This window comes from Coturnix japonica, chromosome 4, assembly GCF_001577835.2.
Source record: "Coturnix japonica isolate 7356 chromosome 4, Coturnix japonica 2.1, whole genome shotgun sequence".
Taxonomy (NCBI): domain Eukaryota; kingdom Metazoa; phylum Chordata; class Aves; order Galliformes; family Phasianidae; genus Coturnix; species Coturnix japonica.
Genome location: NC_029519.1, coordinates 55457173 through 55473727, shown reverse-complemented (window position 1 = coordinate 55473727; position 16555 = coordinate 55457173). Strand labels below are relative to the sequence as shown.

Here is a 16555-nt window from a genome sequence, read left to right as displayed (position 1 = left end):
TGAAATTACCATAATAAAAAATCCAATACTTTTGACATCAAGTATTGATGTCAGCTATTTATTTCGTTCTACTTGACAGACAGTACAGGTTAAACAGAATCCAGAGTGATAATTTTGAAAGACATACATAGGTATGGACACTCAACCATATTTATGTATTTCCCTCCTATTAGCTAGATTCACAGCCTCATTGTCTTTTAACTACCATCACTGATAAACTTAAACAACAGAAAAGTAAAGTGGTTTCTGACAAAATCCACAGTGCTACACATGAAAAAAAGAGCCACCACCACTCAGACAGGATAAAAGTCATTAAGTGACCTGAGCAGTCTGGTTATTGGCAACCCTGCAGGGGGACTGAAACCAGATGATCATTATGGTCCTTTTCAACCCAGGCCATTCTATGATTCTATGACCCACTAATTCATTTTAACTTGTATGCAGTTCAGTAAAGGTACCTATTTTAACCAATAGCACCTAGTCACAAGTGTTTTACTAAAGACATAATGTTTGTCAATTTCGTCATCATGCCAAACTACTTGTCACCATGTAAGCGAGCATTTATTAAAGAACTTAATTTAATGTTCTTAGGATAAGTTGCATAAATTACAGCTCTTTTTCATTTCTAATATGCTTTAAAGAGAATGTTTGTGTGTTTACTAATTGACTAGACAAGTAGATATTGAAAAAATTAAGAGTTGTATGACAGTATCTACTAAAGAGAAGTAAAGTCCCCTAAAGAGGCTGACCCTAATTACAAGATCTTAATTACATGGCAATAAAAGACCTTAATTACATGGTATGTTGTGAAAATACCTGAAGTTTTCTTTGACACTTATCTGTCACGTTCCGTGGACTAATGCTATAGGCATTGGAAATAGCATTACAAAACTGAGAACATATTTTCTCTAAATTCTAATTCTCTAGATCCCTTTTAATTCTCTCAGAGGACTAGAAATTAGATTTTTAGGAAAAAAAATAAAGTGCAGTGAAATTGTCTATTTCTTCTAATTTTTTGAAAAATATAAAAATACAGATTTTACCTCAGATTGTACAGTGCCTTAATTTCCTCTAATGTAAAATGCCAGCTGTAACTTGAGGTTGCATCAACAAAATCCATATATATATATATATATGTATATGTATATTTAATATTTATGTATATATATACATAAATAATATGGATATAGTATAATAAAACAATTATCGATAATCAAAAGAATTAATTATACTAAACGGATACTAAAATCTGATAATTAATTATATGTATGAATCAGGGCAATAGTGAATGAACAACTTGCTGCTTTCCATTTCTCATAAATCTATCCTGTATCATATACTTAAATCCATGTTTGAAATTATGCAAAGGGCTAACTATGCTGTTACTTCTAAGCTTTTTACACACATTAATTGTGCTGCTTGCTGCAGCAATTCTGCACAGATTTCTCCCACCAATGTGTTCTTTCTAAGGAAGCTATCTGAAACCTCAGTTGCTGCCTTGTCATATTTTGAATTTGATTGACAGTCACTGTAAATACTTTAGGTTGAATTTGTATTTCTCAGCATATTTTCATTTCACTGTGTCAGGTACAGAGTTCTATAGCTGGTGTGGGTGGCCAACAAAATACAAAGGCACATGTTATAAGTGAATCTTTTGGCAAGCTACAAACAAACACATAAAGAGGAGAGTAGTGTTGGCATTTCAGTGTTGGATTAGAAGAGTCTATTCTGGTCCGTTAGCTACAGCACGTCTCAGGTTTGTGAAACTCTTTACAGTGGAAAGGAACTACTCATGGGATCTTCACACTTTTTTAGTTCATAGTTGTAATTTTTTCATTTCAAGCATTAGAGAATACAATTATTAACATCCTTGGCCTGCTGCCATGCATATACATGTTCCAATTCTTCATCTTCTTTTAGTTTCAAATGGTAAATATATTTCCTGTGTTGTAGAAGAGTTACCCTCTTGCTACTGTGAGTTACTTAAAACAAAGCTGGCTAATGTTGCAACTAAACTATTGGTTATTTTAGTGAATTTCCCCTGATGCTTGATACCGTTTCTCTTTGCTCTGCATGGCCTGTGATCCTCCCACTTCTGGTTTTTACTGTGACAGAGTATACAATGTAAATATGAAAGGGAGGCAAGAGGAGTTGGAGGCAGCTGTGTCTTTGGATATGACACAACTGAATTAATATCCCCTAGAAACCATCCTAGTGATGAAGTGAGGAAGTAATAGAGAATATTTCTGTGTCTTCTCACATTTTTAAGAACCTGAAGGGAAAGAAGGGGAAAAAAAAAAGAAAAAGAAAGAAAGAAAGAAAGAAAGAAAGAAAGAAAGAGAGAGAGAGAGAGAGAGAGAGAGAGAGAGAGAGAAAGAAGGAAAGAAAGAAAGAAAGAAAGAAAGAAAGAAAGAAAGAAAGAAAGAAAGAAAGAAAGAAAGAAAGAAAGAAAGAAAGAAAGAAGGAATAGAAGGAAAGAAGAAAGAAAGAAAGAAAGAAGGAAAGAAGGAAAGAAAAGAAAGAAAGAAAAGAAAGAAGAACAAATAAAGGAATAACTAGAAGACAGAAAGAAGAAAGAAGGTCAAAAAGAAAGAAGAAAAGAAAGAGCGAAACAACAACAAGAAGAAATTAAAAAGGAAAATTTAAAAAAAGGAAAAAAAGGAAAAAAAGGAAAAAAGGTAAAAAAGGAGAAAGAAAGAGAGGCAAAAAGATTCCTAAGGAAATCTAACCATTTCCAACATAAAGGATAAAATACACTATAAAATGGGAATATAAAAAGAATGGGAAAAAAAAGGGAATTAATAGGGGAAGTGAGGGCAAATACTACATATGTCCTCTAAAGTGACATTTTCTATACTTGCATTTTCCAGCTTCCTGACAGAAGTCTCACTCTTACTAATATTTGGAAAGAAATGTCAGCACTGTTTTAAGAATTCATTTGATTAGAATTGTTAGAATTGCTGTCTACTGTGAACTCACAGTTAAATTGTGGGATAGGTTGAATATTAAATATTCAATATTCAATAGGTTGAATATATAACCTATATTGTTATTAGTCATAACAGAAAGAAAATCCATTGTTTTGTACTGTTGATAGTGTTTGATGTTTTTAACTTCTTTTTCTTCCCATGAAAAATACCATAATGTTCTGTTGCATAAAAATTTGACTTCCAAAAAAGATTCAAGAAAGATTTTATATTTTCACCTTTGAAGCCAATTGTATCTTTACCTTCATAGTTTTTCCTATTTACTTTCTATTAATACATACTAGATCTTGGAGAGGAAGAGGCTGTGTATTTCCATTTTCCAGCACCAGTCCTCACTGATCTATTAGATTTAGTACAAATACAAGACTTTATTATATTTCTAGTCTTATTATATAAGACTTTATTATATTTCACATGTATCCATCTCTGCTATTTCCAGCTTTTTTTCCTGTCCTTTATTTAAGTCTCTGAAATGCATTATGAGTTTTATTTATCTAAGCAGTGACTGCACCGTTTTCTGTCCTTGCATTTATTTCTAGTCTCCAGAGCAAATGCAACTGAAAGGGGAAGAAGTGACCTTATCTTCATGGTACTATGATACAATTCAGCTGTGTGATCCTTTGACATCAGCAGCATTGTTATTCTAATAGTTTTTATACAGCCTGCTGAACTGAGATGACAGCCTTAGTGTTCTGTAAGATCTGGGATATGCTGTTGAAAAACAGGTAGTTCTGTAGGAACTCCTAAATGAATGGTAAAAATGAGAGAGGGAAAAAATCAAATTGGAAGCAGTAATATAATTTCCCTTTTGCAAAAGTGGATAAGTTACTTGGGGAAATCTAGTTGGTTTCTGAAATACATGGGAGAAGAAGCTGATGTCCAGAGGGAATAGATGCCATGACCTTGAAATCACACAAGCCCAATGACCTGCCAGAAGCCAGGCCAGATATTCACACTAAAAATGAGGGCTGCAGACTATGTCTGCCTGCTCTGGCTTCTAATTTCCACCTGCAAGACAGCAGGGTGTGCTGATTTTCTTCAATGCCCATACAAGCCTTCTTGATGTTTTATGCTATGTTAATCCTCTTCCTGAGGTTGAATAGGCAGAATAAAATCAAAGTTAAGAATTATTTAAAGAGATCTAGATCTAATTGGATTACTTGCCATGACTTCTGCATTTTGAAGAACAAGCACAGAACTGACAAACTATACATTTATTCACTGTGTCATGTATAACTATAGCAATACTCATTTTGAGTATCAAGAAATATCCATACAGTGCAATTAAATCGTTTCTATTATCATCATATGCTGGAGATTTGTCAATGAAGTTTTTAAAAAAACGGAGTTGTTCAATTTAGCAGGAATTACTTCCATCTGTTATTCATAAATTTGAGACCTAAAAAGGAGTATGACAATTTCACTGTAATTAAGTCTCCATACTAAAGTAAACATAAATTAGCTAGATGTCATCCTAATGAAACTACAGAGGTTTCACTATGAAACTACAGAGGTTTCACTATAAGAATAGAGAATCACATACAATTTGCTGCTGCTCCTAAAGCAAAGTATCTTGGAAATGAATGTTCTGTGTAGATCCTTGAGGCAAAATATTTCATGATAATGTATAGTTTAACAGAATGATAAGTGTATCTTTAGGTTCAATTTTGGCTCAGACTGATAGTATTTAAAATCCTTCATTTGTTATAAACACTTAAAAAGACCCAGACCGTGACCACCTCAAAGCCTTTAAAATCAGACCCACAAAAGGACTGCAGTCAAGTCCTGTCTGTTCCTGCATTAGGTGCCTAGATGTGCATTGGCAGTCCAGGCCTTTGTTTATTGCTGCTTTTTTCATCTGCTTTATATTTCATGGCATATAAATTTGTCTACTGGCTAACACAATTCTTATCAGCACATCCAGAAATACCTGTCTTTCCAGTGCTGAGTTGTTCAGTGTTCCATGCACTTACTACATCTGCTCCTTAGAACAAATTAAGTACTCCTGCCATGTGAGAGGTCTAGTACAAGAGACATTTTCAAAGCAGCCCTGACATGTCACACAAAACTGCCAGAGGCAATTTACATCCCCAAGTCTATAGCACTCATCCATCATATGGGCTCAGTTCTTTTCTCTCTCTGACAGTAAAACTTTCCTATCATGAGCAAAGAGCCTGGAATAGCACTGACAAATACTTCTAGACTGAAAGAAGGAAAGCAATAGCAGTTTCACTCATGCGTGTGCCACCAGACAACAAAAGACTTTATGTCTTCTGCAACCTGCCAAACTACTAAAATCATGTGTGTACATACTTTGCCTACAGCCAGCTTGGACCTGCCATCAAAACCCTCCATTTCTTTGTGCTGATTATTACACAATCTCTCAGTGCCATTTACTGCCAATTACTCCACGTGCCTAATTTTCTTGACCAGAAGATGGCATAAGAATTTCAAATTAAAATTCTGTTCTGGCTTCACTGGAAGACTGTGTATGATAATTAGTATAATCTAAATACAGTATATCATTTTCTTTTCAGATCTTTCATTCACTCTGTACCTATTATGTCAAATTTTGTTCAGTTTGCAGCACAGAGGGATGAAGTATTACGGTACAGGTTATCTTTCAAATATACTGTTAGGCAGTTCTCTAGCTTTTCAGACCTGTAATGTTCAGCATCCTGAATTTCCAACAAATAAAGCTGAAAGTCTAGGCTACTTTGGTCCTTGCAGTATCTAAATCTCTCTGTGACACTCAGAATTTCTATTTTAGCAAGAATATAAATGATTCTGAACTGTTAATATTTAATAGTTTCTCCTCCGTGCTCACATGCTCCCTGCTCAACATCATTAACAGCTGCAGGCAATTGCCATGTCTGTAATTACACAGCTGGCTTCATTAGTATCCCTTCTAGATGAGAGTGGACCTGAAAATCCCTTCTAGGGGATTTCAAATGAGGTGCACTTTCAAATGAGGCTTTAAGAAAATTTTTAAATAATATAAAGTCCTTTTTAGTTTAAAGGGATGGAGAAAGAGGTTTTCTGACAAGCATTAAAAGCTACAATATACATCATGGCCTTTAAGCTATTTATATTTGCTTGCTTTACCACCTGCAAGTTGAGGGTTAATTTGCTAATCAGAAGCAAAAACCCACAGTCCCATCACGCTCTTTAAATTTAATGTGCATGTGGACTTCTTGATTCAGGCCAAGTTTATAAATAGTGACTTTAGTTTAAAAATAGGCTTTTCAGTTCTAAGGGAGTTGATATTATGATCTGTAAAGTGAATGAAGCTCCCAGGAGTAACTGGAGCTTATGTAATATTTATTCCTATGTTTCTGCTCAGCTGTTTTGTGCCAATTTGATGCTGAACAGCAAGGATTGTTAGTTTCTTAAACATTTAAAATCTTCCTTTAGTGAAGCTAGGACTGTCTGCACTTTCTTGTCTACATGACCTCAGTTGCCTTTGGGATTGTGCTTAAAAAACAGTGACCACTTGCCCCCTATTAAAGAAATTTTTTGTCTAATAGTTTATATTACTCATTTCCTTTGTGAAATCCCAAACTGTGCTGCCTGGTACAGTAAATTTCTGATATTAAAGTGATTCTAGTAAGATTCTGGACAGTTATGTCTTTTCTTGAACCCACGTGACTGTTTAAGGTTATGACTGGTTAAGATCCCAGGTAGAAGGATTGCTCAGGATGTATACTTTGGCTCTGTCTCCAGATATACAAAAAAGAGTATTTTAATAAATTTCCATTAGACATTCACAAAAATAAGCTTTCACTTATCGATTTTGCAGTTGCTTGTGAGGTTTGAAACAGTGGAACACTGGCACTAATGGAACAACATTTAGGGCAAAACTGTACACATAGTATGAAACAAATACGAGATCTGTCATCCGTCATTGAGTCATCATGTTGTTCATGAAAAAGGCTATGCATGGAAAAGAAACAGAGGAAAGACCAACAGGTATTTTTACCTAAATGTATTTCTAGAAGGAGATCCAGCTCATAGGAACAAAATATGGCAAACAAAATATTATTTTTAGATTTCTAATATTGTTTTCTTCACAAACCAGCCTGTTATCTTATTTCCACGATGTTTTATATAATTGAATCAGAAGCTTACTCACTCCTACCATCCTGTTGTAGAGTTACAAGTCTTCTGAACTGCATGTTTTGCTAGGTCTCACTCAATGATGTCACTTTTGCTTGATATAAACATGTCACTGTGGTGCACTGTTCAGTTATGACTGCAAGGTATCACTTTTGAATTTCCTACTTCTTACTGTATGTTTAATATCACCGTGCAACTAATATTAGTCTTGTTTACACTTCAGCACATAAAGTCAGTTTCATATTCTGAGCCAGCATTGAATTAATGAGAAACATTTCAAAATGCTACAAAATCTGTTGCTATCATTGAAAAAAATCAATGGAAGTACTAGAGTCATCAGAACTAGATGCTTTAAAATCTAAATTAAAACTTAGATGCCATTAAATATATAAAAATTATGAACATGAAACTCTCACAACACAATACTTGAATAAATCACAGCTTCTAGAAAGTGAAGCATTCTGTTAATTAAGCCTACTTATGAAACAATCAGAAATGACAGCACATCTGGCAGAATCTGAGAACTAATAAAAATAGACAATCAATAGGAACAGCATGGAACTTGTAGCTAGAAAGTAGGTTTAGTCTCATAACTGTTTCAACATTGCAAATGTTTTTACTAACCTCTTTCCATAGAGATACACTTAACAAGTAAGCATTAAAGAGAGAGCTGAGACAGTGGCCACTGAAACAAAACCTTCGTAATTGAGTTGAATAACAGCTGCATAGATTGTTTAGTTTTGCCTAAAAGCAAAAGCATCTCCAGTCAGCATAAAGACTTTATGTTCCCCTCAGCTAAATTTGGTACAACCTGAAGCATTAATTAAAATTGATTAAAAATGGGGATGTGTAACACTTATATTGCAAAATGTAGCACCATGATTAAAACATGATGTCTGGAAAGGATTTGTAATAGGAAGCCAATACATTATTTATATGAAAAAGAATTTGGAATAAATAAACAGAAATTGTGACTTAGCATCCAATATTAAAAGGTACAGAAATATCTTTACAAAAAAAAGGAGAAAGAGTAGCTTTGCCATTGTTGCCAGTAAAAGGACATCTTCAGTACATTCAGATTGACTTGGTAACAAAAAGTTCTAGCTGGAATTTCTAATAGCTTTAGCTCTTTGCTATTTGTTCCTTAGGTAAGTAAGTGTTTTTCTTTTTTCACTTTTTTTCATTTCTTTTTTTCCTGGTCCAAGCTAGAATGTTTTAAATTATCAAAATACTTCACAACACTTGAGGAAGTAGATCTGTGGGCCCTCATCTCCTTCAGTTTAAGTCTATAAGGACACAGTGCACCATTTAGACTAAGCAATTGTAATATTTTCCCATGAATATCTTGAACTTAAATTTCTGGAAATTTCTGCAGACATACTAATTCCCATTCTTTTCTCGATCTATTTAATACCTTATCTAGGGAAAATTAACCCACACAGTAATTTAGCAAGTAGCTACTTGCCATTGACACAACATCATATAGTTCTTATTTGATGCCAAGTTATTAATTTTGACACTGGGACAATAAATAACCCATGTATTTTTATAATTTGCCAAGGTCACAATTTTTATATTCATTTTATGTTGTGCTCTTTGAGAAGTTGAGTTGTCTGGAAAAGTATCTGTTTATTTTCTATTGCTTTACTGCAGGTTTTGTTGTTGTTTTGTTTTGTTTTGTTTTTTTAATTTAGCAGGTAGTTCTGATGTTGCTACTTGTTTGCTGAGCAGAATAATTTCCTTTTTTTAGTATTTAACAGAACATTGCTTTACATTGCATTTAAAAGAACAGGCTAATAAAGTCAATGATCATTAGATTGTCTTCTCGCATACATCCATACAACAACAGCTGCTTAAACTTATTAAATTGAAAAGACAAGAAGCTAAACTCTACATTCTTTTTCAGCCAACTTGTGTTGGTGCTTGGTAACGAGTTCTTCACTTACATAAATCAAATTTTTTCCCAGCAACCTAATTTTAACCTCTTAGGAAGAAGACTAGTTTTTGTTCAGTGAAGAACTACCAAGGACTTTGATGATGTGGCTGGATTTTTTGAAAACAGCTCAACATGGAACTTCAGACTTCATTTACTTATTTCTTTCTTAGACTTCATTTCATTATTTCTGTTCAAACCCAACTCTGAGGATAAAAGCTGATTTATTCCTATATCTTATTTATTTATTTATGTATTATGATACTCACCACTACAATACCAATGCTCCACAAACATAAGAATTTTTATTTTCACAATATACCATTAAATATATGGGAATTTCATTGAGTATTTTCCAGTAACAGTGGATGCCTAAATCAAGGCTCCTATTTTTAAAGCAAGAGCTATGCAACATGTGAAAAGTCATTACTATTTCAGATCCCACATCAGAATCTGAAACAATGGACTTCAAAACACATAACAAACAAACTAAATCCAAACAAGTTTTACTTGAAGTTTCTATACTCGCAAGGAAAATGAATCAGAACTCAAATCTGAAGACAAGCATTCCTAAAAGGCAAGTTAAATGCAAGAAAGCATTTGGTTTCCCAGTAGTTTTCTAGCCCAAGGCTAGACTTGACTGCTAGCCAGGTGAACACAGAGAGTTTGGTTTCCAGGTTCACAAATTTCTGAAAAGATAGGTTCCCAGCTTGGCCTCCCAGTGCCTTATGAAACAGCTTGTCTTTTTCTCGCTTTTCAGGGTTTTGGGGTCTACGGCAGTCTACTGGAAAGAACAGCTGGAATTAGCATGGATCCCAAATTTGTTAGGGCCTACACTTCCTAGACTGTTTTGTTTTTTTGTTTTTCAATGCTATTCTAAAACAAATCAGGAAAAAAAAAAAAAAAAAGTAAACCCATGCTTCTTTTGACATATCTCTTATCAATAGCTGAACCTTTTGTATCAAGTGTGTCAATACTGACAATAATGACAGTATTCATGTAGATCACCAGAAGAAGAAGTGCTGGATAGCATAAAGGTCTGAGATGAGCAGTCTTCACTGTGCAAAAAATCTATAAGCAAATGTAAACAGGATCCTTCAAGTATTCTTTAAACAAGGTCCCATCTCTTTTTACCATCTAGAATTTATCTGAGCTATTTCTTTAAATATACAGCATTTGAAGCAGTGGAAACTCACCACTACCAACTGTTAGTCCCATTTCAATTTCTGAATTCCTAATTAAAACACAGAGCTTCTGCTTCAGGGAGCACTGATGTTACTACTGAAATGATATGGAATTGTGCTAAAGCCTACAGGATAAGCATATTTCAGCCTGGCAGTGAATTCACAGGCAAAAGAAGAAACTATGGAGACCATAGAAAGAGGGACATCTCTAAATCTAGATACAAAATCTAAGAAAACTATCTTCTGAGGCCATTTATCCCGACTGCTATGAGTATAAATGCCAAACATCGTATTTCATGCTAGAATCAAAACTTTGAAAATAGGGGAATAAGTAGAATCCTTAGCTAAATAACTATTTTTTTCTGCTCAAGGTAAATACATAAAATGGTTTACCAACGCTGATTTGGATTATTAATGAGCTAGTAGTATATTTTCTTAGAGGTTGCAATAGCTTAAATTTAATCTTCTGTGAGTAATCTTAACATGCGCTTATACACAAACACGTGTATATACCTGTAATTGTATTGTATACACATGCATGTACATGCATACATTTATATATTTTTGTTGATATGGACATGAATACCATGACACATATATGTATATGTAGTAGTTGTTTTTAAAAAAAAGAAGAGAAGCTGTGAACAAATAATTTCTACCTAGAAACTAGAAATTAATTAAATACAAAGTGTTCCACTAAGGCTGGTCATTAATATATTAAGATCAGAAGCAATGGAAGAGAGCAAATGAGAGACTAATACATGTATTTTTATATTTATTTTACAGGAAATATATTTGTGGTAAGCCTGGCAATTGCAGACTTGGTCGTAGCAATCTATCCATATCCACTGGTCCTCACATCTGTATTTCACAATGGATGGACTATGGGAAACGTTCACTGCCAGATAAGTGGGTTCCTGATGGGATTAAGCGTCATTGGGTCGATTTTCAATATTACTGGCATTGCTATCAATCGATACTGCTATATCTGCCACAGTCTCAAATATGACAAGCTGTACAGCGACAAGAATTCTTTGTGCTATGTTGCTCTTATCTGGGTCCTAACAGTTGTTGCTATTGTACCCAACCTGTTTGTGGGATCTTTACAGTATGACCCCAGGATTTACTCGTGTACATTTGCACAGTCTGTGAGTTCAGCATATACAATAGCAGTGGTGTTTTTCCACTTCATGCTTCCCATAGCCATAGTTACTTACTGTTACTTGAGAATATGGATCCTTGTTATTCAGGTAAGACGAAGGGTTAAACCAGACAACAACCCCAGACTGAAACCACATGACTTCAGAAACTTTGTAACCATGTTTGTGGTATTTGTACTGTTTGCAGTCTGCTGGGCTCCTTTGAACTTCATTGGCCTTGCTGTGGCTGTGGACCCAGAAACCATAATACCTAGGATCCCAGAGTGGTTGTTTGTGTCTAGCTATTACATGGCATATTTCAACAGCTGCCTTAATGCCATCATATATGGACTCCTGAACCAGAACTTCAGAAGAGAATATAAGAAAATTATTGTCAGTTTTTGTACAGCAAAAGCTTTTTTCCAGGACAGTTCTAATGATGCAGCAGACAGGATAAGAAGTAAACCTTCTCCGCTGATTACAAACAACAATCAAGTGAAGGTGGACTCTGTGTGAAAATGGGAACCTTATTGCTTTCACTCCACAGCATCCAAATAAAGAATCTGTTTCATTAGACCTACTGTTGGATATTATACTGAACTCTCTATTCTACAGTGAAGGCACTTTGATCAAAATCTTTGCATGATATTTGGGAACTCAAGTTACAGAGTCTTTACTTAAGATATTGTTATACAGTGGTAGATCTCTCATATAATAACACAGTGATATCCTTGAGGGAATTACAATACAAATTGTGCATGGATACTTTTTTTTTCTCCTCTCAAACGGAGATAGCAAAGATAGAATGAAATAGAAATATCCATATTACCTGGCTCAATGAAAGAAGCCACAAAACTATTCTCACTGCTCTCTACCTGCATCTTTTGGCCAAGTAACAATCCCAGTTCAAAACTCTCAGATAAGTTATTTTGAAAGATGAAATCTGGTCGTATTTTAGGGAACATGCTCTGAGAATTATTTACTTTAAACCTTACCAGGCCTCCGAGCAATGGCATTCCCAACCGACTTCTCAAACTCAAAATAGTTTTCAGGGGAAGAAATGTAACAGAGTTATTCTTATCAAAGCTACAGAGAGGGGAGGATAGACTGGAAAGAAAGAAAAGTGATATGATTCATCTTCTCAAGCCATTTGTGAGAGGTGGAGAAAAATACAAAACACCACTTCTTTCTGAAGACATAGTAATTCACAAAATTGGAAAGTTCCCCAAAAGAGGTTCTGGAGAGACACGTCCTAAAAACTTAAGCAAGGAAGAAACAGTATTTCTCACTTCTGTGTGGTAAGGAATTTCTGAGCCTTTGTCAGAAGACTTATGCTTTTAAAAGTGACAGTGGGTAAGAATGGCATTTTGTCTGATTAGTTGAGTCATAATCTCATTACACTCTGGGAAATTACAAATATTTACAGAATGAACATGTGACATCTTTCTCAACTTGATCTCCTGGTCATAGTATAAGATTTATAGGTTATTTTGTAATCTGTCATAGATAAGCTTTTTTAAATAATCATAGTTTACCACAGTTATAAAAATAATACTCACCTAGAACAATTAAACACATCTAAATAATAAAGAGAAAATGCTACTTATGTTGCTGCTGGAAGGAGAAATACATGACTCTCAGGACAGGACCTGTTATGTGGACTTTCCACAGACAGCAGGTGCCTTTTCATTGAGAGGAAGCACACTGTGAAATGTCAAAGTATACCTAGACAGCATGTCTCCTCCAACAATGCATCTCTGTTGATAAAAATATGCCCTCTGATAGAGGAGGACAATTGGATTCACCTTCAAGCTGAGCTTATAGAGAAGAAATATTTAACTCTGGAAAGATACTGCAACTGTGATACCTTTTAGTACTCAAGTGTTCATACCTGTAACAACGTTCAATTACGTCTGAGCTTTTCCAAGCCAATTCCAGTCACTTCAACTGTACTAAGAGTTCCTAAATAGCCTGTACAAATTTTCTGTATTGAAAAGCAGACTTATCTAAGCAATTCATTACTTGCTGTGCTGGAGTTTTTCTTCAATTTATATGTCTTAGAAACCAACAACCACACTATATTTGTATAATTCCTTAATCTGTCTAGAAATCTAACAGCAACTCCTCTTTCTTGGATCATAGATTAGTGTACATTTGACTTAATATTAGTAATGAACTAAAGAGAACATATTCATATTTACTTGAAACCCCACTGACATTTTGTCAATGATCAGCTTCTTACCTTAAACATAGGTGCCTCATGTTCTCACTTGGTTATGTCAAGCTGGAACTAATGAACATCTAAAACTCTGCAGATTAACTAGCCAGTCAAAGCATTACTGAGATGCTTGACTCATCTTTGTTTACATTTGCCAGTCAGAACCACTGTGTAAATAACCAGCTCTGTTCTATTGTGGTATCATCATATGATGCAGTATGATACAACATGATTAACAGCATAAACTATATCACAGTTTTTTTCACTGTGATCTCATCCTCAGAGGATGCTTTGCTCTGTTTTGTTGCTTTGTGTGTGTTGATTTCAGATTAGGGAGGGAGGCATGACCACCGTATAAGAAAATAAATTCTTCATGTAAGAAAAAGCACTATTCAAATTCTTACAAACTTGCCTTATTTAAAGTGTATTTTCAATGAAAATGATGTCTTACAATGCTTCTAATAAATTAGCATAAAGACAGTAAGCTTAATCATCAGTAAGTTTAGAATTCTCAAATATTTTTCACTTGCCATTGAGAACAGAAAATGTATATGCTTATCATGTCTATGTATTTATGAGCTGATTCAAAATTGTGGGTTTTCTGAGGAATTGGTCCCCTGTAATTCACAAGTGCTAAAGTATATTTTTGATGATAATGAAAATGGCTTGCTATATGCAATAAAACATATTATACCAAAGGTATATATTTTATTGAATAGGCCTGTAATTGAAATGGAGAGCATTTTTTCAGATCTGATATTTTGAAATATTTGTATTATATCTAAATCACGGAATTGTGCATGGTGGTGATGTTATGAGCTGATAAATATAGCAATAACTTTAAGAAATTAATCTCTTGTTCTTCTTTGGGGGAGGGAAGTGTGTTAGACTTTACAATGTAGTTTAAATTAATATGATTCAGATTCTTCAGATTACTTCTACTCTTACTGACGTTCTGAGACACGTTAATAAGGGTGTGCAAAACAACCAAGCACAAAAATGAAAGAATACTGTAATTTTACTCTGTAGTAGTGATTTTTTCTATTCAGATTTTGTTTCCTCTAAGAAGGGGTCACAGTGATTCATGTAAGACAGTGAGCAGGCCACGCAATGTAAGTCAGCATCTCAAAATATTTATGGTCAATACAAAAATGATTGACAAAAATAATTGCAATTTTCTTCCATTATAGTGAGATGGAGCTAGAAATATATACAAATTCCATTGCTTCTATGAAAGTGAATGAGCCATGGTGTGTTTTTGCAATTCCAAGTCATGACATTTTCCCTTATATGAAAAACATATGTTAAGTTTGCATCATTTAGATCTCTGTCTGATGGATAGCATTTTCTTACCAGCCATAAGGCCTTGACAGATTTAAATCTAAAACTCAAGGCTTAGCAGTCTGCCATGCATGCAAAGATACTTCCCTTCAGGAATTCCTATCCACTTCTGTTTTGAGCTCTATTGAAGCAAAAGGACCTTTGTGAAGAAGCAATGAATGGCCTGTATGCATGACACTGAAAATTCATATCCTGATTGACCCTGGCCTTATCCTAAAAATAAAATTTTATATATCACAGTCTTGAATATATTGACATTCTGAATGTGATATTATCACATCTTGAATCCTTATAGACTTTTTTTATTCTTGTCAACATAATTGCAAACTTCCTGCTAACAAAGATATCTGGCATTATTTTAATTTTACCAGCAGAGAGAATTATTAATGAATACATTAATATTATTTAACAGAGCATTTATTGTAGTTAAACTGTAATTACATGCAGCATTTCATTTGGAACAGGTCATCTATGAGTGCTCTGCACAGTTTCTTCTTCCACTAAGTTAGTGGAAGCACATAGTTATGAAGCAGGCATGTTATTTTAATAGGGATAATGTATAACGATAATTTCCCTATTTCTCTTTCTCTTCTTATGTATTCCAGAAGCTAAGTCTTTAAATTATCAATAAAAAATATACTATTGTAATGAAACTGTATTGTACTGTATAACACATCATTCCATAATCAGTTCATATTGACCCCTTTCTTCTTTTGGACCGTCTTATAAATAGCTCAATATTAAATCTCATTATTGCTGACAGACCGAAGGGGACTCAGAACATGTCATTGTGTTGATATTATACCTTTAGACTAGCCTTTAGGCTTTTATTTTCTTTTTAATATAAAAAGAAAAGTAAATAAAGTAAATTTGACAAAGAAGTACTTATATGTAGATCACTCCAAAAATAATGCATCCTATTTATTTCCATAAAAACTACAACAAGTACAGAGAACACAATAACACTAGTTGATAAAGCTAATTTTCAGCTACAAAACACTACTATTGGACAGTCAACCACCATTAGCTGCGCATTTTAGCCAGCAATGAACAAGAGCCTGTAAAAACCAGCTCCATCCAAGGTGGAAAACTGTTACTGTTGCCACTGCTGAAATTTATCTCTTACTTCCTCACTGCACTCACATCTACTGTTCAGCCTCCATAAACATTCAGCAATCACTGATGAATGTCAATGGGTGTCATTTTTTCCACATGGTGGAATTGAATTCCTCACCACTGCTTCACATGCATTTCAGATGATTACTCTGCTGCCATCTGTCATGTGACAACAAAATGTAACTGATAACCAATATTCATTCTCTACTGCCATACTGCTAACATCCACCTGTGATGTTGTGGGCCAACATAATAAAATAGGAGACATTACTTTCTAAGCAGCCCTCATATTAATGGTGGTCACTAATTATATTGTCCAAATTCAGTAAAATAACCCAAACCATCCCTATTACCAAACATTGAATGAAGTACAGGTTATTCATAACTTATTTTGACTTCTGTTAATCAATTAACAGTGGCATGGGCCAAAAAGTTAAGTAAAAATATTATGTGGATCTAAAAAGTTAAGTAAAAATATTACGTGAATCTATGGATAACACGCGCATGCTTTATAACCTTCA

The 16555-nt window shown here is 34.3% G+C and overlaps 2 protein-coding genes across 2 annotated transcripts in view; both read left to right on the top strand.

The window, feature by feature from the left end:
• Positions 1-11092, top strand: part of LOC107313687 (melatonin receptor type 1A-like) — a 46351-nt gene extending 35259 nt beyond the window's left edge. Inside the window, exon 3 of the transcript XR_004307065.1 lies at positions 11007-11092. The gene's annotated coding sequence lies outside the window, so the exon portion shown is untranslated. The remainder of the gene's footprint in view (positions 1-11006) is intronic.
• Positions 6902-14378, top strand: LOC107313685 (melatonin receptor type 1A). Its single transcript, XM_032444436.1, has 2 exons — positions 6902-6956; positions 11007-14378. The coding sequence occupies exons 1-2, from the start codon at positions 6902-6904 to the stop codon at positions 11873-11875; spliced, it is 924 nt and encodes a 307-aa protein (XP_032300327.1). The 3' UTR covers positions 11876-14378.
• Positions 14379-16555: the final 2177 nt, after the last annotated feature.